The 26,003-nt window shown below is 40.0% G+C and overlaps 3 protein-coding genes across 5 annotated transcripts; all 3 read right to left on the minus strand.

The window, feature by feature from the left end:
• Positions 1-347: 347 nt before the first annotated feature.
• LOC114471094 (histone-lysine N-methyltransferase NSD2-like) lies at positions 348-17,443 on the minus strand. Of its 3 annotated transcripts, none has more exons than XM_028459675.1 (24): positions 17,322-17,443; positions 16,302-16,456; positions 14,224-15,068; positions 13,225-13,366; positions 12,956-13,128; positions 11,115-12,846; positions 10,900-11,024; positions 10,208-10,409; positions 9,824-9,927; positions 9,639-9,698; positions 9,384-9,557; positions 9,211-9,303; positions 9,003-9,126; positions 8,715-8,915; positions 8,442-8,621; positions 7,298-7,454; positions 7,001-7,206; positions 6,789-6,901; positions 6,437-6,706; positions 6,250-6,366; positions 4,562-4,703; positions 4,355-4,461; positions 4,075-4,264; positions 348-1,518 (listed from the first exon to the last, which is right to left on the minus strand). In XM_028459675.1, the coding sequence occupies exons 3-24, from the start codon at positions 15,049-15,051 to the stop codon at positions 764-766; spliced, it is 6,195 nt and encodes a 2,064-aa protein (XP_028315476.1). In that variant the 5' UTR covers positions 15,052-15,068; positions 16,302-16,456; positions 17,322-17,443; the 3' UTR covers positions 348-763. The 3 variants fall into 3 exon arrangements, with proteins under 3 accessions (XP_028315476.1, XP_028315477.1, XP_028315475.1); XM_028459676.1 differs by lacking the exon at positions 17,322-17,443 and adding an exon at positions 17,187-17,218; XM_028459674.1 differs by lacking the exon at positions 17,322-17,443 and having other exon boundaries at positions 16,302-16,765.
• A 1,027-nt stretch (positions 17,444-18,470) lies between these two features.
• LOC114471278 (UPF0461 protein C5orf24 homolog) lies at positions 18,471-20,197 on the minus strand. Its single transcript, XM_028459980.1, has 2 exons — positions 19,979-20,197; positions 18,471-19,771 (listed from the first exon to the last, which is right to left on the minus strand). Exon 2 carries the CDS (start codon positions 19,766-19,768, stop codon positions 19,094-19,096), a length of 675 nt encoding a protein of 224 aa, XP_028315781.1. The 5' UTR covers positions 19,769-19,771; positions 19,979-20,197; the 3' UTR covers positions 18,471-19,093.
• A 1,453-nt stretch (positions 20,198-21,650) lies between these two features.
• Positions 21,651-25,739, minus strand: atp5po (ATP synthase peripheral stalk subunit OSCP). Its single transcript, XM_028459733.1, has 7 exons — positions 25,656-25,739; positions 25,332-25,382; positions 25,116-25,226; positions 23,505-23,634; positions 22,236-22,348; positions 22,029-22,115; positions 21,651-21,896 (listed from the first exon to the last, which is right to left on the minus strand). Exons 1-7 carry the CDS (start codon positions 25,680-25,682, stop codon positions 21,786-21,788), a joined length of 630 nt encoding a protein of 209 aa, XP_028315534.1. The 5' UTR covers positions 25,683-25,739; the 3' UTR covers positions 21,651-21,785.
• Between the last annotated feature and the right edge of the window lie 264 nt (positions 25,740-26,003).

The raw sequence follows: 26,003 nt of genomic DNA on the forward strand, positions 1-26,003 counted from the left end.
GAGTGTATTCTCCCTGTTTTGTGCACAATGTCATCTATGAAAGGCTCCTGCACATAGACACGGAAGATAAATATAATCATGTCAATATTGAACAGGAGTACACGCCTTACCTGGAATATTCCAACATGTTTGCACAAATTCAAGATGTTAAATAAACTGAGAAGATAAATCCTGAAGATGTTTATGACGCATCAACAAAAGTCATGACTCATGAGTTCATCATTTAATTTAAACCATTGGTCCCTTTAGGTGGTATTTTATGACTATAAAATGTGAATATTTGGTGTAGTCAGAGATGATCCAAAGTGAACCATATTTTGTTCTGAGTTGAGTTCAGTTGCTTTTTATTTTTTTTCAATGTACAAGCAGCTAAAGGGTAATGCTGTTCCTAAGGGTAATTGGAAATACTAGTTTGATGAATCCTGTGGAAAGGTGAACGTTAAGACAGTAACAGCGACATGTGATGCTCTTACGATGGAAGTTTGGCCGTGTTAATCTTTCCAATTTTTTTTCCAATTTTTTTTTTTTTCTTCTTCATTTTTTTTTTTTTTTAAAAAAGGCCAAACACTTGTAAACAAAGTGAGGAGAAATGAAGAGCACCCAAAACAACACACAGACGTTAGCACCAGTACACAGCCCCAGAATCAGTTCTGCAGTCTGGAGATGAGGACGTAACGTTGGTGTTGCATTCAAGTAGAGACCAACATAATAAACTCTATCACTTCCTTCAATGCCTAATGAAAGGTTTTCTTTAGGTCACACATCATCCTCTCCACTCCTCTTCCTCCTCATCATTATCATCATCATCCTCATCCCAAGAGTTTAAATCCTCTCCATCCTCCTCCTCCTCCTCCTCTTCTTCATCTCCCTCCTCCAGCATGCTGCTTTCACACAGAGGCTCCTCCTCTTCACCCTCCTCATCCAACACAACCTCCACTTCCTCCGGTTCACTGTCTTCCCCTTCTTCATCATCATCGTCATCGTCTTCATCATCTACCTCATCCGCCTCTTCTACCTCTATCCCACACACCTCCCCTTCCTCTAGCTCCACACCCTCCCTCTGCAGCTTGGAGAAAGTCTTCCCATCAGTTGTGCTGGTGAGGCGAGACCTGCTGGAGGGGACAAAGCTGGAGGTAGCGGTCTTTGTGTTGATGTAGAGACGAGGAGGAGGATCAGGCTTGGATTCTCCTTCCCCACCAGAAGAAGAAGAAGAAGAAGAAGAAGCAGTACAAGCAGATGATCTCCTTGAGTCAGCAGTCAGCGAGGGGGTGACGGACGCAGACAGTTTCCCAGGCCTCACAGAGGTCACGTCAGGCACGTATTCCCGGATCTCCCCCGGCTCCAGCGGGTCAGGCCCACAGGGATCGTGTTCGTTGCAGCACAGCTTTCCATCGCGCTTGGAGACGAAGAGCATCCCGTCTCGATGCTCCTTACAGAAGGAGTTGGGACACATCTCACAGAAGGAAGCTGCTTCTTTACCGCACACGTCACACTGATGCCAAGGACACTCCCATCGCCCTGACGACAAGATCACTTATATTAGAATACATAGATACAACAACGACAAAATATAACAAGTCCATGTGCCCTGAGGACATGATTTACACATTACAATAGATGTACGGATAGATGTAAACTAACAGAGAATTATTGGTAACACTTGAAGTTTTATACATTACACCAGTGTTAATAAATGGGGGTATGAGTACCCCTAAAAGTACGTGATGGCACTACAGGGGGTAATTGAGAGAGAGAGAGAGAGAGAGAGAGAGAGAGAGAGAGAGAGAGAGAGAGAGAGAGAGAAAGAGAGAGAGAGAGAGAGAGAGAGGAAAACTAACATATAAAGTGTCAGAATTGATTCCTCCCCAGGAGCCACTAAATCAAGGTTTTTCCAACATTGGGGTCGGTACCCTGAGTGGAGTCGCCTGGAATTTATTTGGGGTCGCCTAAGAGTTATGAAAAATTAAAATAAAACCACACACAATCTTAACTGTAGTTCAATACTTTCACTTTGTGAAAAATAAATCTAGTTTAACTCAAAAATAAAAAAGGAACATCTGAGTTGAAACATGATCAAAAAATAATTCGAGAAAAATAAGGTTTTTATGATCACCAGAAATTCTTGATATCAAAATGGGGTCACGATCCCAAAAATGTTGGGAACTGCTGCACTAAATACTGTTTCTTTCCACTTATTTGCTAAATTAGAATATTCAAAATGTGTGTTGTCACTCATTCATTCCATCATTAGTTGTTTTTAAATAGTTTTCTAAGCAAAATGTTGTAGTCGAACAAAGGGGGTTCTTGGATTCAGAAATAAAAGAAAGGGGGTACTTGAGCCAAAAAGGTTTGAGAACCATTGCATTACGCTGTCATTATTACACCTGTCATTAGCATGAATAAAGTGTCATTTGTTACCCTTCATTACTCTAACCCCTAACCCTACCTAACCCCACTAGATCCTTTCACCTAACCTAGATATTGCCAACATAGCTCCAAAGGTGTCATAATTTAGCGAACAACACTTTATAACAGATAATGACAAAATAATGTCAGCCTTATTTATAAAACTTCAAGGAAAGTGTTACCCAATTAATCTATATTACAAATATAAATGGAAGATTTATAGTTTTTTTAGTGACAACAATTATCAGCCCAATAACTCTTTTTTTTAATCAACTCAATAAGACAATTTGAACATATATTTACCACGTATAACACCTTGATTTAATTCTGTTTGCATTCACAATGCACTTTTGGAATTGATCCAAACTCACAGGAAAACCTAGTCAGTTGTATCACTGCTTGTTTGTGATGCACTATAACTCAGATAGTACAGCGTGGATATTATCTTCAGCTGCAAAAAGCCATAGTGTGAAGTGAACGAACAAGCAAAGGTGAAGCAAGTAAGTGACGCCTCACTTGCTTCTTCTCAGTGTGTCACAGAGCCATGCTGTGTGTGTTCTCCCTGAGATGATAGAGCCATCAGATCCCACTAAACACGTTAAAACCTCATTATTATGATGAGTTTCTATAGAAATCCACACTCTGCATAAGAGTTGTCAGTCAGCTTTCTGCCAGAGTTGTGAATTTGATTGAAAATGCTCTAGACTTTAGTAGCGTGTTCACATGAGGCCAAACAAAGCAGAATTTCCAGGTAAACAAAGCTTATAGCAGTTAAACACTCTAAGATGCACCTGTGTGTACATGCCCAAGATGTGAGACTCAACACTTATATGGAATGCAAAGATTCCTAAAAGAGGGGATTTTTTTTTTTTTTTTTAAGATTCCTTATGTTAAATTATATATTGTTTCTAAACTCTTAACTACATTTTTTTTCCTTACACATTATTTTCTCAAAAGTTATGTTTCTATACTTGAGTTTGTATTTAAATTCAGAATTTTGGGGGGGAAATGTTGGCGCTTTTATCAAATATGTGTCCAGTGGTTTGCAAAGTTATTGTATCAGTTGTGAAAATAAAATCAGTATTAGTGCATGACCAATTTATGACAAAGTAAATAATACAAGGATCCTTACAGCAAACATTGGCATTTTTTAAGAGGTATAGTGTTGCCTCTGGAAAATAAGCGTTATCACTAGATGTTCAATATAATGTTTTTATGGATGTGTAATGATCATCCAGGTTCAACTTGATCATGGTAATTTAAAACAGAAATTAGGATTATCAAATGTACTTCTACCTCTGGAGTTTGTGTACTTAATTATGTCTATAGTAGCCTCTCCATGAATAGGGGGGATCCATCCATCCATCTTCATACCCGCTTATTCCCGTTTAACAGGGTCGCGGGGGTCTGCCGGTGCCAATCTCCGGCTCTCATAGGGCGCTGGGTGGGGGTACACCCTGGACAGGGCGCCAGTCCAATAGGGGGGATTATAACATTTATTTCCTCTGATGCATGTGAAACGGTCAAAATACCGCTACAACCAGAAGTAAAGTCTTCTCCACAGTAAACTATTTGAAAAATTGGTTAAAAACACAATATTTTAGGTCAAGTCAGATGCACTACTTGAGTCCCATTGTTTCAAAATGACTAGCCTTCTTCTGTATTCACCTGCAGGTCTCTTTGCCAGATTAAGGCAGTCCGCGTGGTAGACCTTTGGACATCCTGGCTTCTTACAGGACACTATCTGTCCCCCGTCCCCACAGCTGAAGCACTCGTCCTCCCTCTCCTTCTTTACTTCTTGCTTGGTTTTCCTCTTCCTCCGTTTCCCTTCCTTTAGTTTCTCCGGTGGAGGTTGATTCTATAAAACAAACAAAAAAAGGTCTTACTCAAGCTGATCACAGCGTAATGTGACCAAAAATCACAATCAAACAAGTCAGCAAATCTCTACCTTTGGTCTAACACCAAGAAATCCGCTACAGTTGGGAGAGCCACATTTACAGGCAGTCTTTCCATTACCCCGACACTCCAGGTTGTAGTTAAAAGTCAGCTCCACACCTGCATCAGACCATGTGTTAATAGCACATGAAACAGAATAACTACTATTTTGTTTATTCTAAACAGGACAGAGAAACTCCTTAAGGCGGCGCCCCCACACCTTGTGGGATGTCCTGTAGTGCAAACAGTCCTACTCTGGTATCTCCGTTCACAGTCCACTTCTGAGTCTCACAGTTAGGCTGGCAGCTGTGGTTCATGAAACGAGCCTGGTTGCCTTTGGGGCCGGCGTCTATGATTCGGTCCTGCCAGAAGCCAAAGAAAAAACATTCTCATTTGTATTAGTCATGTGATCCCCAAGATCAACTTTTTTAAATCACGGGTGTCAAACACATTTTTGTGGAGCAGTTTGATCTCAAGTGGGCTCCAGATTTTAGTTGGTAAAAAGGCAATTTTATCAATATTGCACCCTTGTTTGCACTTTCACGTATAACTGACACATATACAATAAGTAAGGCACTAATTATATCCAAGCAATAAAGAACAGTTATCAGTGATGGATCTTCTCTTGAAAATTCCTCAATTTTGTAAACAATGCCAGTGTAATTTAGGGCAATTTTGTGCGATTGGTTGTAAGAAATTGCAGCAATTTCAAAGACTGCGATTAGTCTTGTGATAAAAGCATAGGAAAATAGCGACTGCAAATATCGTGGAGTTTAACTGAATTTGTGAGTTTGAAGGAATTGATATATATATATATATATATATACTGTATATGAATCATTTGGTAGTTTATAGAAATAATAAGGATTTTTCTGTACTTTGTACTTGCTCCTGAAAGCCGAATTGGATGCCCTAATGAACCTGATATGGCCCCGGGCCTTGAGTTTGGCACATGTGAATTAAATATAATGGATAAACAGGTATGTAGCCTAGTAAAAGAAATAAAGATTATCTTGTCTGCTTTTTATAATTCTAAATATAATATATTAATATGAACTACTTGATGAGCTACTTGGTCTTAAATAATGTGTATAATCCTTATAAAATGATAAATATAATATATTAGTATTATGAAATAGATACCTATCTTTTAAAGGCACGCTGTGTAACTTGTGGCCACTAGGGGCGCTAGACCGGTAACTTTCACACAAGCACCCCTAGTGGCCACAAGCGCTGCAGCACTGTCGCAAAGTCAGTCGGGCCAGCCTCCCTTCATCTTTTGATTGTGTGTGTGCAGACGGTAGTTGACCTGTAACTTCGGGATAAGGACTGGCTCTAAGGCCTGGAGTGCAAACCGGGGCTGGACTAGCGCCGCGGCTACAGTCTATGAGACAGTCCGTCTCTCCAAACTTATATAGTCTGAATTTCAAGAGGGCAGCTCCGCTCGGAGCATTGATACTGTCAAGCGCTGTATATTGGCCTGAAGAATCATTTAAAATAGCTCATGGTTCCACAATTTAGGTCAAAAAGTCCACGGCGTGCCTTTAAATAGCTCCTAACAATATCTTTATTGTTTAATGCTTGCCTGTATATGTATGTTTTTAATGTTTTTTGGTCACATGATCTCTCTTGCACAGCACATAAACACCTGTTTTTACTTGCTTTAATCATGTCCTGATGAAGACGAGTTGAAATGCGTCGACATGACATCCTTGCATTAAATAAAGGATTTTACACCTCAAGAGTGCCTCCGATTTTCAGGTTTTGGCTGCCGCTGCTACTTTGTATTGTTTTTTTGACATACTGGAGAGGCAGACCACTGATTCCCTTCTCCAAAAGATTGTCTGTTTGGTCTAAATATGCTTTTAACATTGTGGCGCCATGTTGCAATACCAGTGTGCGCGTTACCTTGTCCAGTGTTAGCATGTAGAAGTTACAGATGTCATTTTCCTGAGCGTGACGGATCCTGGCGCGACACTCTTCCTCATCTATCACCTCACCCACATATTCACTCACAAAGGCTCCCTTTACAGGGTGGACAAAGAGGAAAGATCAACATGCGGTAAAGGCTTAGAATTGAGTTTCTCAAACAAACCTTTTTGATATCTGAAATGCCACGTAAACCCCAGCCCCGGGACAGAGTCCTGAAAATCTCCACAGTTGTGTACTCTCGTTTGGTAAACGTCTGGTTCTGACATCGCTCCCCTGCTGCGCACACTTGAGGGTGACACTCGTACAACAGCATGCGATTGATGCACTCTGAGTCGATGCCACATGGGTTCTCGTCTGATGCTTTACAGTTACAACGGGGGATCTCTGACAAGTCAGCCGTGATGATCTGCACCTTCCCAATAGGCCGGTTTACCTGCATCACAGCAATATACAGCTTGTCAGTTTGGACTTTTATTGTCAGTCAAAGAGAAGCTCTGTTCAGCAACAGGCTGTACCTTAATAGGTTTAAATGGAGGAGGCTTTTTGTTATTCTTTTTGTTTTCCTGAAGCTGCTTCATTTCTTTTTCTACCTGAAGCTCTTTGAACCTCTCAGCTGCTTCAGCCAGCGCTAAAAGACAAACAGTTTCAGATGAATCACCAAGAATTGCAAATCAACAGCCAAGCATTAAGACTGAAACCTAGACAACATACATAGTTTTCTGCTTACCTTTCTTGTACACTGTGTCTGCACCTTTGGCCATTTTTTCAATGTTGTGAGTGTCTCCCTCCATGTAGGGGAAGACCCTGGCCTGGTACGTCCACACAAAGTCTTTGGAACCGAAGAACTGCACTGGGAATTCTCCTACCTCGTGTTTCAGCCGTAAGATGTTGGTTGGGACATCTTTGTTCAGACAGACTTCAGCAGGCCACCACCTGAAGAAAATAACAGGATTCATAAATATGCGTCTAAATGCATTCACAGTTGCGTAGAGTCGGGAGTAAACAGACACTGTGGCATCCTTACCGATAGCGCCCCCATTTCACCCAGAGCATGTCTTTGATTCGAGACCTTTTTCCAGCTTTGCAGTCATTGCAGAACCAGCTCCCCTGAGGCATCTCTATGTTTAAACACTCCCGATGGAAAGCAGCAGGACAGGCTTCACAGCACAATAGGCTTCCTCCTGCATAACACCAAACAAACAACACATGTCACACCAGTGCTAGTATTGTGGCGTATGCAATACTCAGAGGTGAAAGTAAAAGATTGCAAGTACTCATACTTAAGTACATTTTAAAAGAAGTAAAGTAATTTATTACATTTCTACACCCAACCGTTAATGAGTAAATTATTATTTTTTGTGATTTTTTTTTTTATTATTTCCGTTTCATGGTCTCGTCATAAACTGCTGACTTGGCACATTGAACAAAATCCATATGTTCTTAGTTATCAACACCCAGCCACTTTCCTCAGTTCAGGTTGGCGTTATTTTATTTAAAAATGAATCATTCATTTTGACAAATCTTTTATTTTATACAGATGCCTTTATGGAAAATAAATGAAGTTGCAATTGAGTAAGATTTTGTCTCTTCCTTTTAAAGTTTATACATGAGACGTTTTCTGTATGAAAGGGAACCGTGACAAGATTTATTATCAAAAATAAATGTGGAGGGTGAAAGTAACTACGTGTAGTAACTTTTACTTTGAGCACTATTTAATCAAGCTATTTTTTTTTACTTCAACTTGAGTAGGAAATATCAGTACTCTTTACACCGCTGCTAATGCTTAGAGAAGGCTCTTCTGATGCAATCTTTAATGGCCTTCTTTTTCATATTTTTTCTAATATTATAAACCTTTTTACAAAAAGTCATATATGTTTAAATAAATGTAAAACTACAGCCAGCATCTGTTATAACACTGTTATATCATTTAAAAGCTTTCAAAAGGGCTTGTGGCTCTCAATGCAATACATCCAAAATGCAGTCAATACAATATACATCTGCCAACAAATGATGGATTTTGTCATATTATGACGATATCGCTCACAAATGAATGCGACTTGAATCAGAAGCTGTTTGTAAGTGTGAACTATATGTAAAATATTTCTATCCAGATTCAAAGAAAAAAGCGTATGTGATTTCAAAAAGAGAGAAAGTGATGGATGAGTCACCTTCGGAGCAGACGAAGCACCAGCTGACGTTGATGTGTTCGTGGTTCTTGTAGCCTTTGCGTGGAGTGAAGTGGTTTGGACAGAGGAAGCTATTGTTGGCCAGCACCAGGCTGCCAGCTGCCATGCAGTTGTCATTGGCGTGATATGCCACTGGGCAGCGCACACACCGAGCCAATCGACCTGACACACACATGGGAATAAAAGGTTTGATTCTGCTGGATTTTTCACATTAGACTTGATAATATAAGCGCTGTAAAAGGCTGAGGTGTTCACCTTTGGAGCTGCCGATGTTGAGAGGGTTGGCGACGTAGCAGGAGAGGCACACATGTAGTGAACAGCGAAAGCCTTTATTATGGAGCTGAGTGGCTGAGTAGGCCAGTATACAATCAGAGTGGTAGAACTTCCCACACAGTGGTATCATGCAGCGCTTCACTCCACTACCAGACTTTTTACACACAAAGCATGTGTGAGCACCTGAGAGGAACACACATTCAATTTGTTCAAAAAACATTTTTAAAAAGTTTGGTGAAAATTAAAATTGAGTGATTATTGTGTACAAACCACTGTTGCATTCTGGACAAATGAATTTCCCTTTGGGAGATGCAGACAGGCCAATGCACTGCAGGTGGAAAGCTCCAAAGCAGTGACCGTCACACACCATTAGGTCACCGGTTCTCTCACACACCTGCACAAATAAACATGGTTCCAAATCAGACAAAACATCACAAACAAAAGCAGGAAACACAACATTTCTGAGATCCTGTCTCACCTGGCAAACATTCTCCTTCAAGCATGCTGCTCCTATTCTCACTTTCACATCTACTGGGGAGGAAAGGCTATCATTCAGACCAACAGGCTGCTCCTGCAGCAGGGAAAGATGTTTGGTTTATTCAAGCACTGTTAAACCCCCTTTTTTTACTTTTCTCATTCTAACATGCACACCTCTGATTTTGGCTTCAGGGTTTCAGTGTGTACATCTGGGTTGTCCTCACTGCTGCAGGCCTCCTCTTCCGCTTCCTGCTTTGGGAATGTGGATACTTCAGAGCTCGGTGGACTTTTCTGTGAGGGAGCAGGTGGCGAGCTGGGCACAGACCTCTTTTTCAATAGAGATCCCAACTACACAACAAGAGATGTTTTTCGGTGTTAAGCATGGGAAACACTATGGCTGAAAATAAGTTGATAAAACTTTCATCATACTTGAGCTTTCTTGACCAACACCTTCACTTCCGATGTGATTCCACTGTAGCGCTTTAGTTCCTATAGAATAAAAAAAACAAAACTTTAGAGTGGTTGTAACATAGTGCACATGTGGATATAAGTAAATGTAATGTCCTTTGCTTTGCTTGTCTGCAAACAGGCCTAAATCCAACTCAGTATCATACCTTTGTGTCTTTAGAGGCAACAGGTACTTCCTCTATGGTGCATTCAAGGATTTTGTGCAATGACTTTCTTGGCCGTTTTTTCACAAGGGCCACTGATGTCGAGTCTACAGCAAAAAATGTAACAACATTACATACAGGTATCTGTATTATACAAATGTAAAGGTCAATGAGTATAATTGAAAGGGTACAACAGACCATACCTATACAACTTGTGTAATGCAACTGCAACTTATCTATCCGTGCATGATTTCTGAGGCTTTTAAATAATTGTGCAACTGTAAATTATTTATTAGACTTGTTACGTGTATGCAGAGGTGAGCTGACAATAACTGCCCTATTAGGATAAAACAAGCTGTCCTGATTTATTTATACACAACTGTGTACCTGTCTCAGAAGGTAGATCTTTTTCTTCAGCCTCCTCGGTGTCAAAGCTCGGTTGTACATTATCAGGAGATACAGGAGGTGCTACAAGAGAGAGCTGGTCTTCCGATGGTCTTTGTTTCAGCGGGCGGGGAGAGGAGGAAGCGGAGGGAACCATTTCTGATGAGCAGCTGAGATCATCGAATGCAGTCATTTCAGAAGTTTCCTAAAAACAAGCAGAAGGACAGTCACACCGAACAGTCTGTTTAACATTGTGGTGGATGATCTACAAAGTCAAATGTTTTCAAAAGACATTCAAGATGCAGATTTTTAGCAAACTCATTACACAACTGCAGGAAGTTAGTTAAGTCACAAGGTGTAGGTGGCCAGCAATTGAATATGGGATACCCTGATAAAATGATTATTTCTGTACTTTTTGATATTTGTCTGATAGGCCCTGAAACCCTGTTGATTTGGTTTGAACACTACACAAGTATTCACATGAGTCCAATGTCAATAGAACAGGAGTCTGTGATTTATGGCTAAGACACATATGTACCAGACACCTCTGGATACCAAAGAAGATGAAAGAAGAAATTTGCCAATAAATGAAAAGAGGAACTTCTCATTCTATGAGATTAAGAGACTGAACCATATTATTGCTAAGATTTAAAGGCCCCAAAGTGTTGTACAATATACGTGGCTTCAGTTTTTACCATTTTGAAGGACTCAGAAGTCAGGTTAGTGGGTTTCTTTTTTGGAGAAAACATTTCTTCATACTCCTCGGTGGATTCAAGAAGCCTTTTAGTCGGTTTCCTGGGACGTTTGCTCTCTGAATTTCCTGCAAAAGCAAACAACCAACATCACACCAGCAGCAAAACATTTTTGACAATCCATGTGAACAAATAAGCGGTTTCTTCATGTATCTTACTGGAAGTGCTGCTTGTATCTGAGAGATTTGACTCATTTTCTGTGAGCTTCTCAATTGAAACATCCAGATCCAAAGATGTTGTGCTGGTTTCAGACTTTTTCAACTCCATCAAAGCACGATCCTTATCCTTAGCAGCATCACCATCTTCATCATCAACCATCATCAACCAGTGCTTCTTTGGTGCCATTGAATCAGAGCTCGTATCGAGGTAGCTGTGAGCCACAGGAGAATCCAAGCCGGTAGCAGCCAAGTCAGCGTGGCCGCTAACAAACTCTCTGCCGTAAGACAGGTCAGCCAGTTCTGAGGAAAGGTCTGGTGGGCTCAGTTCCAGTTTGGCTGGTAGTCTTTGCTTCCTGCGCTGCTTGTCTGGGCTTCCAAACTGAGAGTTTCCACAAGCTTCTCTGCCATTCTTAGTCCAATTCTTTATGTTAATCCCTGTATTTGGCAATGACTTGGATTTTCCTGGTTGGCCATTTTCAAGTTTGATCAGATGATGTGATCCATCATATGAGCCTAATTTTTGTTCACTTTCTGTAGCTGTAGGAATAACAAGCGGTTCCTCTTTGATTAGAACCGGTGGAGGTGGAACCATCAAAGGTTTGCCTTCCTGTTCTCTGGTATCATGCATGTCTTTTAGTAGCATAAGGAATGTACTGAACTTATAATTGGAGTTGGGCTGAAAATGCTCTGATTCACCACGGTCCTCTCTCACAACTGATTTGAACTTAATTTCTTTGACATTGACAAGTGCATCCATAGGAGACAAGGACCGGGAAGGGGAAATGGTTTTGAGATCTGTAGAAATATTTTCTGTTTTGATTTGAACAGGGTGTATCATAGATCCACTTGAGCCACTGAATGAGCCATTGTGAGTTTGTTTCTGATTCATCTTGGGCTTGGGCCTCTTTGGGGAGCTGTAATTCATGGAGAAGAACTCTTTGCTGGGGGATTCATGATTTGAAGTCCTCTTAGCTTTGATAGGAACACCAGTAGTTTTGCTATCTTCAGTAGACGCCTCTGTTGAGTCTTGATTTGTGCCCAGTGCATCTTTGAGGTCAGTGTCTTCTGCCTTCCTCCTCATGAGGCGACTGCTGGCTAAAGGTTCCTGAGACGGTTCTTCACCTGAAGAGAAGGTAAGTGCTTCACAGCTGCCCAAATCCTGTTTACAATTCCCATCTTTAAGAGTTGTTATTTTGTTAAAAAATGAGTCTGTACGTTGGTTTACTTTCTGAAACTTATCTTTCTGTTTGGTGTCCTGAGGTGAGGACAGGACTGTACGTTTCGGACGATGCAGCATCGGGACAGACTCCAGGTCTGCATAAGGTGAGTCCTTGGACTCTTCTTTCAGTGCACAGGTTGTTGGGTGAAACCGATCAGACGCTCTCGTGAGAGCAGATGATTCCTTCGATCCACCAAGCATATGACCAAATATGTCCGACAAACGTTTCTTTTTCCTTCTACAAGTTTTAGTCTTGTTAGTTGGAATATATGAGTTTTTACTCAGAGGGTTTTCATTTCCATCGGGAGATGTGCAAAGTAATGGGGATAAAGTGGAGTCCAGAGATAGACAAGCAGTCTTTGTTGGCGTTTCAGTCAGATGTGGACTCGGTATACGTTCTTCTCCATTGATCGAAGCTAAAATCCCACTTTCATTTTTCTTTTGTCGACCTGGGAGCAGATACTCTGCTTCTGCCACACCGACCTTCCATGCAGTCTGCAAACTTTTAGGTATCTGCCAAGAACAGAGTGAACATTTTAAAGATTAAAACAAAAACAAAAAACATTTAAAATCCTCTAAAAGAATCAGCATCACATTGTGTAATATGATATATTTAATGTACTGTGTATTTGTAGTCCTTCTCCTTCTGTTTGCCTCGCCGTCTCAGCACAGGAAGCTCCTCAAACTGATGGCCTCCTTCAAAAGGAAAGACTGCAGTTGCTGGGACCCAGGCACGTTCAATTATCTCTCCAATTGTTTCCAAAAAATAAACCCGACAGGGACGAGGACTTGGGACTGAAAATAAAAAAACAGAAACAAAAAATATTTGTTTACTCTGTACTGTGTTTTCAGCTAAATCTTGAATACATTAAAAAATGACATTTACGGTACCTTTTATCTTCGTGTGAACCCCCTGGTCTGGGTCACAGGTGACCTGGCAGGGCCACCATGGTCGTCTGTTGAATTTTGCCCAAACCAAGTCTCCTTCCATGTACTTCACTGCAGGAAGAGGCTTTTTCTTCGGGCTGTTGGACTGATCAGCACAATATATTCATTAAAACATGACTTGATGCTGTTCCATCAGGTCATGAGAACACATAATGAGATAACGTCTATTCACATAGTATCACAATTAGAGGTGTCTCAATCCGATATTGATATCGGATATCGTTCCGATATCTGCCAAAAAAACTAATATCGGATTTTATCCAACTTCATCTAAAATCACTGATATAAGCGCTTCGACAAAATTTTCTGCTCCAGCACTTCTATCCGTAGGTGACTGTGGTTCACACTCCAACAAAGTAGGTGGCGGTAATGCACCTTAATGTTGGTGCTGGTCTTATCATTTATTTTATTAAATTGTAGAATACTGTAGATATTATGTTGAAGATGAAAATGTTTGTAACCAATTGGTTAATAATAAATGTGTCAGTTTTTCTCATACCTACTGTTGCTGACTATTGTTCTCTGTTTGAGTAACATCACTTGATCAAGCCTTTTCTAACATTCCACAATACAAAATAAGTAATAAAAGTATGTATGATTCGTGCTGATATCGTACCGGATCAATATCGATATCGGCCGATACGCAAGGCTGTAATAGCTGTATTATATCGAAAGTGAAAAAGTTGTATCGGGACATCCCTAATCACAATATTAAATGCACTTTCTGCTTCGTTGGTGTCCAAATACATTTAATCTGTTGAATTTTGAATTAATACTAACTGGTTTTAGTGATGATCAGGAGTTGCGTGTATTTCACAACATTTATCACAATGGTAATCACATAGAAAACAGTGGTTTAACTCATTACTTATTTTACCCATTAAAACATGATTTTTAAAATCCAGCGTTTTCAACAAAGTATCCGCGGAGACTGAGACTCACATTGGAGTTGGTGCCAGCTGGTGAAATAAGTCCTGGGTCAATAGGAGAGCCATGTTCACCATCACTGTCTGATTGAGCTCCAAAGCTCCATCTATCCCTCATAGTGATTTCTGGCAGTGCGCTGGGGCTGAGTGTAGGGTTGAGTTCAGATATAGTTTTGGACATGAGGTTAAACAGTGTCGGTTTGTAAATCCTCTTGTCCACCTTTGAGGTACAGGTGGTCTTGCGATCAGCGACAGTTCGATCCTGAACCAACTTTGGAGAGTGGTGAAAAGTCCCTGGTTCCTCACCACATTCCCCCTCCTCTCTAATGTCGCTGCTGTCAAACAGTGTGGACTCAAAGTGTAGGTATCCATTTGGGGTGGGAGAACAGTGATCAAAGCTGTCAGTACTATGAGAGGAGAACCCATTTCTGCTCACGTCCCGTAAACTGCCAAAAGTCTCAGAGTCATCATTGTCTGGTGATGACGGTAGCTGAATCGACGGTGCCTCAAACTCATCATCGTCACTGATCGGACTAGCACAGCGCAAGCTGCTGCGAGAATGAAGAAGATCTCTTCCCAGAGTAGTGGACCCATCCTGAGGCCTCCTCAGTGGATTGTAACAGTGAGATCTATCAGTCTGGGTAAATCCCATGAAAGCAGGCTGTTTGAGGCTAGAACTTGGCAGGTGTGTGGATGAGAACTGGTTGGATCCTGGCTTTGCTGTGATGCTTCCACATTGGTTTCCATAAGAAGTGCCCACGAGACCAACATGGGACCTCAGTTCTTGTCGGTTTGAGTCAAATGCTGAGCCCACCCGAACACCCGGTCTGTAAGACTGATTCATGGTGTCATGTCTTTATCCTGTCAAATGAAATACAGAAAGGTTTTAACACAAAAACAGGTGAATGGGGACTTTATCTCATCAGCATCTCCATCACTGCCACCTCCAGATTAGCCACTGTCTCCAAACCAGACATGAGGCCAAACCTTCTCTTCCAGTTTGTGTGACATATTTCTGTTACAATTACACCTCTTAAACTCATCTTATTATGCATTATTATTGTTGATTCTGAATAGTTTTGACAGTCATCCACTTTCTCTACCTCTGCAGTCAACACCTACTGTATACTCAGGACCTGTCAAGACCTGCAGATCTCCACTTTTCCTGGTGGTCCTGATTCTGAGTACAGTTCACAATGTCATTTCAAGCAATATGATTAGGATAATAGATCATTAATAAAGCTATAGTAAAGTTGCACAGGTGGGTGGCAGTTGTTGTAGTGGTATATGTTGTTGTGTCCTTGGGTAAGACACTTCACCCACATTGCCTAGTATGAATTTGAATTTGGAGTGTGAGTGTTGGTGGTGGTCGGAGGCTACAATAGTAGCTTACCACCAGTGGAGTGAAAGAATAATGCACATCAATGTTAAGTGCTTTGAGTGTCTATGAGAAGCACTATATAAAATCTAATGCATTATTATTATTATTATCACTGTAAAATGTCTGTGTGCATTGTGTTCCAGTTAAAAACAGTAGTGTTATAGTATAGTATAATGTTTCCTATAAGATAAGCAGTATGTATTACTTTCTAAAAACCTCACAAGTATGAAAACAACAGAAATGTTAACGTTATTAATAGTTATATCTTGTTGGTTCTTCCTGAAGAAGCGTCATTGAAAGGCAAACCGACAAAAATCCCAAAACTGAGCACACATACACACACACAGACACACGCACAGGCACAGCAATAAGCCAAAACTGAATGGCCTCCATTCTTGAGGCCAGTCGGACACAGCACAAGGCAAAACACACACATACACAGCCTACAGCCTCGGGATTTGTGCGATCACACGTTTCATTCACAAAGTGTTGGTCAGAGCAGCAGCAGCAGCGCTTTGTCCCTGGGACTGAGAGCCATGGCGATGGATGGCTGCTCCACACAGTGAATGAGCTGCTGACACTGAGCCATCACACAAACACACCGACTGAAGAAGGAAGCTGCTATTGATTGACCAAAAAAAAAAAAAAAAAAAAAAAAAACACCGCTCGGTTCGCTCCACTGTCTGTCAACACGTGGAAGAATAAACACGCACCATTTGCGGATCTCTCTCTCTCTGCGTGGATCCAGCTCAGTGGTCATGTGGCACAAAGCGAGCGTTTCTCTCGGGTTTGTGGAGGCAGATCTGCACAATCCCAGTCGGCTGCAGCCGCTCTAGTAGTAGGCCCAGGAGCTTCATCTGCGGCGGCCCTGAGCAGGAAAATAAAATGTCACCTTAAACACAAAATAAAAGCTCGATCTCCACTTCGCGGTGCCATCCTGACAGCAGTCACCATCCACTAACACAGTGCGGGCTTCATTCACTACATGGTTGGAGCTGGTGCCGAGGTGCCCCGGGTTATGTTAAAACTAGCCCAGGCTGACTGTGTTGGTGAGCAGCAACCAATCGGCACTGCTACCCAACCCCCCGTCTGCAAAGGGCCGTGACACTCGCCCCGGCACACGCGCGCACACACACACACACACACAGATATGCGTGTGCACAGTACACGCGCGTATACGCCAGGTTATCGAATTGTTTTTATTGTGATCTTTTACAAGAAAAAAAAACAAATCAGCCTTTAAAAGTCAAATGATTAGTTTCACACTCAGATATGGATCACATCTGATCCGTGCGTTGTTGAACTTTAAACAGCAGACCGAGGCCTAGTGTTTAGTGCGCGTGTGCGTGTTTGTGAACGTGAGGAAAATAAAGCACAGCGCCAGTGATCGCACGGCCCGTCCGCTCTGACCTAACTCTGTGCGCCATGTTGCCTGCTCTCTCTCACACACACACACACACACACACACACACACACACTGAAGGAAACAGGCCGCAGGAAACACACACCGACTGACTGACAGACAGACTGACTGTGTCTGTGTGTCTGTCAGAGCGGCCAACAAAGCGGATTCTCCCATTAGAAACACCCATACAAACCTTAGGGTGCGGCTGTATTCGGTGCGCTCGCGCGTAAAACTATACAGCAAACATACAGTGACGTCAAACTTAAATATGATAGAGAGAATGAAAGAAAGAGAATACAGTGGGCCGACCCTTACACAAAGAGCTTACCTCCTCACTCACTATCAGTCATACCACCACCCAGGATTGTGTCGCTCTTATTCCACAATGAGCGTCTCTTGTCCAGTATTACCCCACAACATAAACTCCAGCTCTAACCTATCCGCCCTCCATTAAACCAACTGCACATTTGCATCATTTGGTTTCATTTTCCGTTTTTTTTTAAAAATCCTATTTGATCTTTTATACAACAGTGTAGATACACGATGATTTTTAAACCATTAGAATATAAAGAGCAGCACTTTATATTTGGAACAAGGCGTGATTATGTCTATTATGACAAAAGTGGTGGGTACTATTGTTTGTGACGGAGTCAAGCCCCCCTAGTGTCCACAGGGAATATTACAAGTCTATGACATGGTGTGTAACAAGAGGCCCACGGGCCAAACCCCGCCCAAAGACAGTGCCCCCAGTGACCCCAAGAGGAGGATTGACTGTGGCAGGGGCCACATTAAGCCCAGTTCAGACTCAAGTGGACCAAACTAGAATAAATGCTGTATTAATGTGTAATGCTCGCAGTTATGGATATTTGGAACTAGGCCATGTGTTAATTTAGCAAACCAAACTATGTTTGATCATCGGATGGAGACACAGGACTGGAAACAGGAATTATGAAGTAAAACACTATATAGTAATGCTTCAGATGTTTGTGCATAACTGTTTTGCTTTTGAGCAGATTCCTTTTTTATCTGTAAGTAGTCATTTGCATCACTTAATGTCAACAGCAGCACAATTCTGGTAAGATTTAACACACTTTTTTAAAAAAATAGCTTGGATTAATCTGGTTTCTTTCATTTGATTTGATATGTAATCATGTATGTAATGTGTAATAATGTGATTTTTACTGTAAGAAAAATCTACTGAATGCTGTGGCAGGCCTTGAGTTTAGGATGTTGTACATAATTGTATAATTTGTTAATGTTTGATTTGCTTTTCATGGTTTAAAAAAAAAAAAAAAAAAATCCCAACCAAGATCTCCTTTAAACTTACCTGTCAATCTGTCAGTGACTATTGCAAACTGGTGTTAGTGCCAATGTGCTGAAGTAAGACAGTAGAGGTCGTAAAATAGTTAAAAACTATTATCCATCGTTTTCTTTATTTCAGATGGTCTTTGCCTTCCATAGAAATAAAAGCTCCAAGTTTAAGGTGAAAAAGACAGATGACCTTTATTTGTGTTTTACATACAGAACATTAACAATAAATACACATTTCACAGATCATTGTGTTACATTAATTCAGTTTTTTTTTTTCCTTCTGTTGATTAGGACAACAGCAAATGTTTTACGTGCCTTTAAACTGACCTGTGCTAACAACACACACACACATAAAAAAAAAAAAAAAAACTGTTTTCAAAGTTATATTTAATCTAAATAAATACAGTTACAATGTTCTGGTTTAAATGTTGAACATTGCAAAAAAAAAAAAAAATTATAAAGGCATTTTAAACAAGATGTAAAGAGTCAATGATATAAAAAGGGTTTAGAAGTTTGTAAGGAAACGATTAAAGTGTTTTAAAAGCCAGAAAATAAAAGCATTTTCGAAATGTTCATTTTACTGTTCTCTATACTGATCGATGCAGTAAGCTTGAAAGAATTCAGCCATACGGTAGCAATGATTATTTAATACAATCAATGATGATTAAAAGACAAGAATATCAAACACTGTTCAGTGGGAAACCGACAGAGCCATTGCAAGTGGAAGAAAAGTACTACCTGCCAACACCGGGACTCTGTTGGCCCACTCATCATTTCAAAGCTCCAGCTTTATTCAGTGGCTTCATCCACTTTCCCACTGAGCTCACACAGCTCTCTTTTCTCCACCAGAGTGAAAGGAAATTGTGGCACATCGCAAGCCGGGAAATCCAGTTTTGTTGGAACACCACAGTTGTCGAGGTCAAGTTTCTTGGCGTTATCGTAAAGTAACTGGAGCTTCTTGAGCCGAGCTAGACTCCTGATGCTGCCTGGGGGCCTGCCAGGGCTCACTTTGTAACCTGCAGCTTTAGTGGTTCCAGGTGGCCTCCCCGGGCTGGTTTTGTACCCGGCGGCTTTAGTCGTTCCAAGGGGACGTCCAGTGCTCGTACGGTATCCGGCTAACTTTGTGGTCCCTGAAGGCCTCCCTCTACGCCCTGACTTCACCCCGCTCTTCTGCTTCTTCTTCACCCGGTCCGGCCCCAGAGACTCAGGGGCCTTGATGTTTAACATTTTTTGATGGAAGTCATTCTGTGAATCCTGGAGGTGACAGGCAAAGGCTTTTTGCATTCCCTGTGGCAACTGAGGAAAGCCAACCAGGGATAGCTGCAGACTGGGATTGGATGATGATGGGTAAAATTTGTTGGGTTGAGTGCTACATAGTTCAACGTGACTGATAGGACGGTAGTCCTCTGTCAGACCACCAGTACAAAAGTCACTGCTGCTGCTGCTGGCCCCTTGGTGCATCATTAACTGTTGGGGAAGAAGTGGAATGTGAAACCAATCAAAATAGACAGGAAACCCATAGTGTATGTGGGGTTTATCACAAAGAGTATATACTTATTAGATATATAATCGTGTTTGAAAATAATAGTTATAAGATAATCTGAACGCATATGTAAATAAAAGAACTGGACCATGCGCATTTTACGTATGTGAAACCGACGGTGCGCAGCCTACCTCACTCGCTGTTGGATGTGGGACGGGAAAGGGTTAACTCTGAACCGTGTGGACGTCCTTTCTCAGACAACCGCAGCATATTTTGGAGGACGATAATCAAACGACTCCCTGTGTGCCGTCTTCAAGCAGGCCTGTGCTGTCTGCTGCCTGCGTTAGGCTGTTTAACATCCCTAAAACCGACCTTCAGCTCAAATTGGTGGCCATTTCCACCCAAAAAAAAAAAAAAACAGTAGCGAGCGGTGCACAAACTGCGCATGCGCAAAACCTTCTAGGAAGTGGGTGACGTCACCAGCGTCGCAACGCGATGTTTTGAAATCAAACGACCATAAACAATAACTTCTCCCCATGTACTGAGATTGAATATGCGCATGCGCACTGTCGGAAAATACATTCTTGCTAAAAGAAACAAGTCATCTTTGTTTATTTTTTTTGTTTTCAAAGTGAACAGACACGTGTTTTATTTGTTTATTGTATTATAATCTCAGTACGGAGGTAAACGCAGTACGTGACACCGGCGTACATAACACATATTTGGAATTTTTTTATTTTTTATTTATTCAGTTCATTTCCGACATGGTTGCATTCACAGCATTGGTTTTTTTTTTTTTTGTCCTTTTGCATGCCGGAAAGGGCGACGGAAAAAAGCATTATGCTTATCCAGATCCGTCCCCTAATTACGGATGTATAACTGTTAAAAACTCATTCTTTGCTTTAACAAGACATTTGATCGAAGAATCCAGTTTTTCTCATGAAATTTTCAGTATTGAATACAACCTCAATGACAAATCAAGACTATTTAAATCATAAATTATAAGTCATTCAAAATGCATTTTATTTTCTACTGGAGAAATAATCAAATACTCACATTTCCCAACCTAACTAAACTGATAACAGGTGATAATGAAGTTGGGGTTTATTTACAACAAACGGATCAGTAATGATTTATTTAAATCTCACATTACTTCATTTAACACAAAAAAGCTATATCCTAAACAAAACATTTTCTAAGCAATCTATAGCAAAAGTACAAACCTATTTCTTATTCTCATTCCCAATGAATGAACATAACTCAATTTTAAGATGTTGAAATGAACCTAGCCTGTGCACCGATGAAGCAAAGATTAGACTTTGAAATAATCAATTGCATATTTTGTTTTGAAAAAGAAACAATTGAACATCTGTATTCTAGAATGTCTGCTTATTCAAGCTTTCTGGTCTGATCATGACTGGCTAATCCACTCATCAGAATAAATTTAAAATATAAGTATGAAATATTTAAAAAATAACAACCAAATTACGACATATGATTAAAGAGATCACCTCAACAACAAAAACCACTGCCCCCTTTAAATCAGATTTCTAATGTACCATTGTGTTATCTTCCATTGATGGCCCTGTGCATGTGTGTGTTTGTTTTTGAATGTTGTGTATGACAATTAAATGCTTTGTGGATTGTACATATCATATACATTATTTGTTGAAAAAGAAAAAACATCAGTTAACACTGGTATTCTGACTTAGTTAAAAACTTGTTTTTTTTAGAATATTGTTGTGATTCAATCATCACAGGGTAAAAAAACTACTAACCTAAACATGCAGACCTTCTTGTATAAACAACAAAAACAAAATGACCAATTCTAAATAGCCAATGACAACAACTCTGCCCTTTTTCTGTAGATTTTTTATTAACATCTATAATAATAAGCAGCACAGACACTGGACTTATGGAGAAACTGCAGCGCTAGCGCAGGAAGAAATGTACATTTGTAATGTTTAGCCATGGTCATTTCTGCCAAGTCCACAGGACTTAAGTTTCTTTCATGAGCTTGGTCAGTTTCAGGATCTTAGTTTTGGTGGACATATCCACATAGTTGTCTCCGATACTGACAATCATACCACCAAGGATTGAAGGATCAGACTGTAGAGAAGGGGAGAAAAAAATAGAGGCAAAAATGTAGTCCTCGTAAACATAAGCAGGCTGTGATCACATTAAGGTAAGATGTAGCAGTGGAATGAAAAGTGTTATATAATATATATCTTAAAAGTTTACCTTGGTTTCCAGCTTGATGGTTTCTCCCTTTTTAAGGAAGCCCTTAAGAGCCACTTTCAGCTCAGCAAGATCTGTTTGATCAAGTGGCTGTAAGAGATAAAGGTGTCAAACAAGGAAAAAAGGATGTTCATAACACACCAAAAAGTGTGAAATTGTGAAGTTTAAAAGAGATGAGTAAATGATCCTGCAGGTTTATCAGGTTCATACCTGAGAGGTTGTGACAGAGCAGAGGACCTCTCCACGGTGTGCACTCATCATTTTGCCAAACGCATTGATAACATCACCAGTTAGGGTGAGACGACCATTGTCGGAAAGAACATCTGATTGAGAACATAAAAAATAATAAAGTTACAGGTCTATCCCATTTTGATTTTTTAATAAAACATTTTGTAGCACTAATCTCAGACGAATAAAGACCTACTTCAACCCTTAGGGGACAAACATCCCGTGGGCAGCCCAACCCCTCCCCTCTGTGTGCATCGTTCCACATAAACAGGTGTAAAATAGAAATAGAGCATCTAAATGTTTATGTTTTTGCTACAGAAAACTAAGATGTTTGCCTCCATCTTAAATTCCAAAATGACACTAGTGACATCTTTATGTATATGCTACGTGCAGTGCAAAACACGCACCAAGTAGCTTCAAAGGGTCTTCGTAGCGATGTAAAAGCAGCGAGATAACTTTGATACTGATTGTATGTGTGTGTGTGTGTAAGGAAATTAAATATTGCTTCAACAAATAAATTCATAATTCAGAAGCAGCGTTGTGCCTCCACTGTGTCATGTGTAAAATGTTTAATGCATATTATAAAATGTATATATAAATTACTGTTTTGTGTAAACTGGAAAAATGCCTCTGAACTCTGTTCATAAAAATGATCACATCTCAAAAAGTAAAACAGTTAAACTCTTCAAATCACTACAGCAGTATTCAGAAATGTCTTGTTTAATGTTCTACAGTTAGAAATATTTTGGATCAATGTGTTTTGTGTGTTTATTTACTAAATATAATGAAAGAAAACATTTTAGATTTTTGCATTTTCCCCATTCATTACACAATTTTAACACCTTTAACTACTGTTTGTGGTTTATTTATACGTATAACCTTTTAGCTTAGGTTGTAAGGATTCTAGGGATATAAATTATTTGAAGATACTCCAATAAATGGCATCAGAATGAGGATAAAAACAAATGAATGTTCTGATGGGCCCTTACTATTGCAGTCCTCAGGTTTAAACACCAGGTTTAGGATCCATCAACAACTTTTCTATACCACCTAAATGCTAATATGAAATAAAACAGAATAAAAACCTCTTGGAGTTTATCAGCACTGTTATAAATAAACCTACCAACCATGTCATTATAGGTACACAAACTATATCTAACCATTAACACTGTAATTTAGTGTTATCCACACAGAGGCCTGTGAATAAGCAGCAGCTATGAGGACAGTGCAGCCTTGTCTGCAGCCACTCACTGATGAGGTTGACGGTGATAGATGAAGCCTTGGACTTTGTGAGAGCATCACCGAAGGCCTTCTGTTTAATGCTGCGCTTCACGTGAGGGTTCATCACGATACTGGAGATTTTAGGGTCCTTGATCAGGGCCTGGAACAGAATGAAAAATAAAAAAAAACTTGAATGAAATGCCAAGAAAACCAAGGTCAAAGTAAAGGTATTTGAATCATTAACAAAAGGTCATCATAATTGTTTTATTTCCCCCTCCAAAAAAGATAATACAGAATTGTCCCTCTAGCAGCAAGTGAGCATATTTCATTCACTTTAGTAATGACCTATGCATAACAAAGGTTATAGCATAAGTACAGAGGTCTCAATATAGTGACACAAAACATTAAAAACTAGTTAGTGGCTGATTCTATATTTGAATATATTGATGGATAGCAATCAATTCATCAATTTCCAAATATACAATATTTGACAGGAAACGGTCATTGAATTTGAACAAAGTTGAAGAACTGATAACATCAACACAACAGGGCTTGGTTTTTAGGGCTCGATACTGAAACATATAATACGTTCCTAAACTCTATAAGGCAACAGATCAAATTATTAAAACTAAAATATTAGTGCCTGCAATAGAGTTCCCAAACATGTCTGAATCTACTTCCAATAAATGTAGAATATAATTTCAGCTTTGGTTTAAAAATGCACAACCATGAGATGGTTAACCGTGTGTTCACACTTATGTAGATTCATCATGAATACAAAATATTAATAATTGATAATGGCAGACTGACAAAAGCGAGGCTGCATAGTACGCCATCTGTCCCTCCGACCACCACCAACACACTACATTCATAAAAGGCATTGTGGGTAAAGTGCCTTGCCCAAGGATACGACAATGAGTTGGACAGAGTGGGACTGAAACCTCCAACCCTTCGGTTACTGGAAGACCCACTCTACCACTGAGCCATGGTCTCCCCTGGCTTAATTCTATTTTATTATTTTATGTAATATTTGTTTTATTATTGTATTATTGTGTTTTACATCACTATTAATATTACTGTGATAATAATTTGATGTATCTACTTAGGCTGTGGCTATTCATACACAAACGTATCAACAGACTGTCAGATTCATACGCAGCACCCTCATATGCCAGTTTAGGTCACGTGTCATAAAGTTCTGTCAGTTTTACTTTAGCTCATATTTATTTTTAGCTACCCCGCTAATCCTTTTATTTTAGCCCGAACCCTATCCCTAACCCAGGAAATATCATAAAATGTTTATTTTTTTTCATATATGTATTTTCAAAGGTGGAATTTGCCATGTTAAATATGTTAAAGTGAAAAAAATTCCCCCTCTGTGATAAATATAGCCACATAGCTATAAATATATACTTTTTTGATAATCATGTAAATACTTCATGTACTCACTATGACAACCCATGGCCTGTCTGCAATACATTCAGGGCACACGCTTCAAATTAATCACTACTTTAGATTAATGAATACATTTTTCCTGCACTGCAAATTCTAAGTAATTTAAAATAAAAGTCTGGATCCAAGACCAGCACTTTTATAATCATATAATATTAATGTATCTGTAGTATTGTTGGCTGTACTTACAGATACTTTTCCCAGCTCCTGCTCCACTTGGTCCAGTTTGTTCTGCTTACTGGCAGCTGAGAACAGAGCAACAGCATAACGACCCTCCACCCCATACACCTGAATGGGAGGCTGAAAAAACGAAAATAGTATTTAACAACACATTAAAACATTATTTCCTCTCTAATGTTATTACGTTTCCCCGTATAGCTGTGCATCGTGCAATACAACACTTACCCTGATCAGTTTAGCAGCTGGTCTGATCACAGACGTGCTGAACTGACGGGCCTAGATGGAAGAAAAAAGACAAATAAGCTTAAATTAAATGAACTCAAATGAGCGGTTTGGACGCTCTGTGCCGTTCATGTTCCTGTTAGCTTTTATGCTAACATGTTAGCAGTCATTCAAGTGCACTGATAATTGTGAAACTACAGGTCAGTTAGGATGACCCTAAGGTCCCTAAAACAGAGGAAGTGGTTACTATAGTGTTATGTGTTGATAGTTAATGTTAAATGACGGATGCAAATTGGAAAATACCTTGATAATGTTTGAATGTCTTACCTGCTGTCCTAGCATGTGTGCTGCCATTTTCTCCTACAGCTGTCCAGAGTAGAACGACCCACTGCGCATGTGCATTTGGCGGATAGTTGGAGAGTTGTGGGTAATGTAGTTTCCGTTGTTTTTTTATGTTCAGTCAGGTGGAAGAGGCCTAATATATATATATATATATATATATATATATATATATATATATATATATATATATATATATATATATATATATATATTCAATCGTTATGACTTCCTGAAAGAATAAATGTGTTTTATGCGCCAGTACCGGTATATCATATACCGGTGTAATATAGGTTGGGTCGTAAATAATTATATAATAATTGAAAACAGAATAAA

Source organism: Gouania willdenowi, chromosome 10 (genome assembly GCF_900634775.1).
Source record: "Gouania willdenowi chromosome 10, fGouWil2.1, whole genome shotgun sequence".
Lineage (NCBI taxonomy): Eukaryota > Metazoa > Chordata > Actinopteri > Blenniiformes > Gobiesocidae > Gouania > Gouania willdenowi.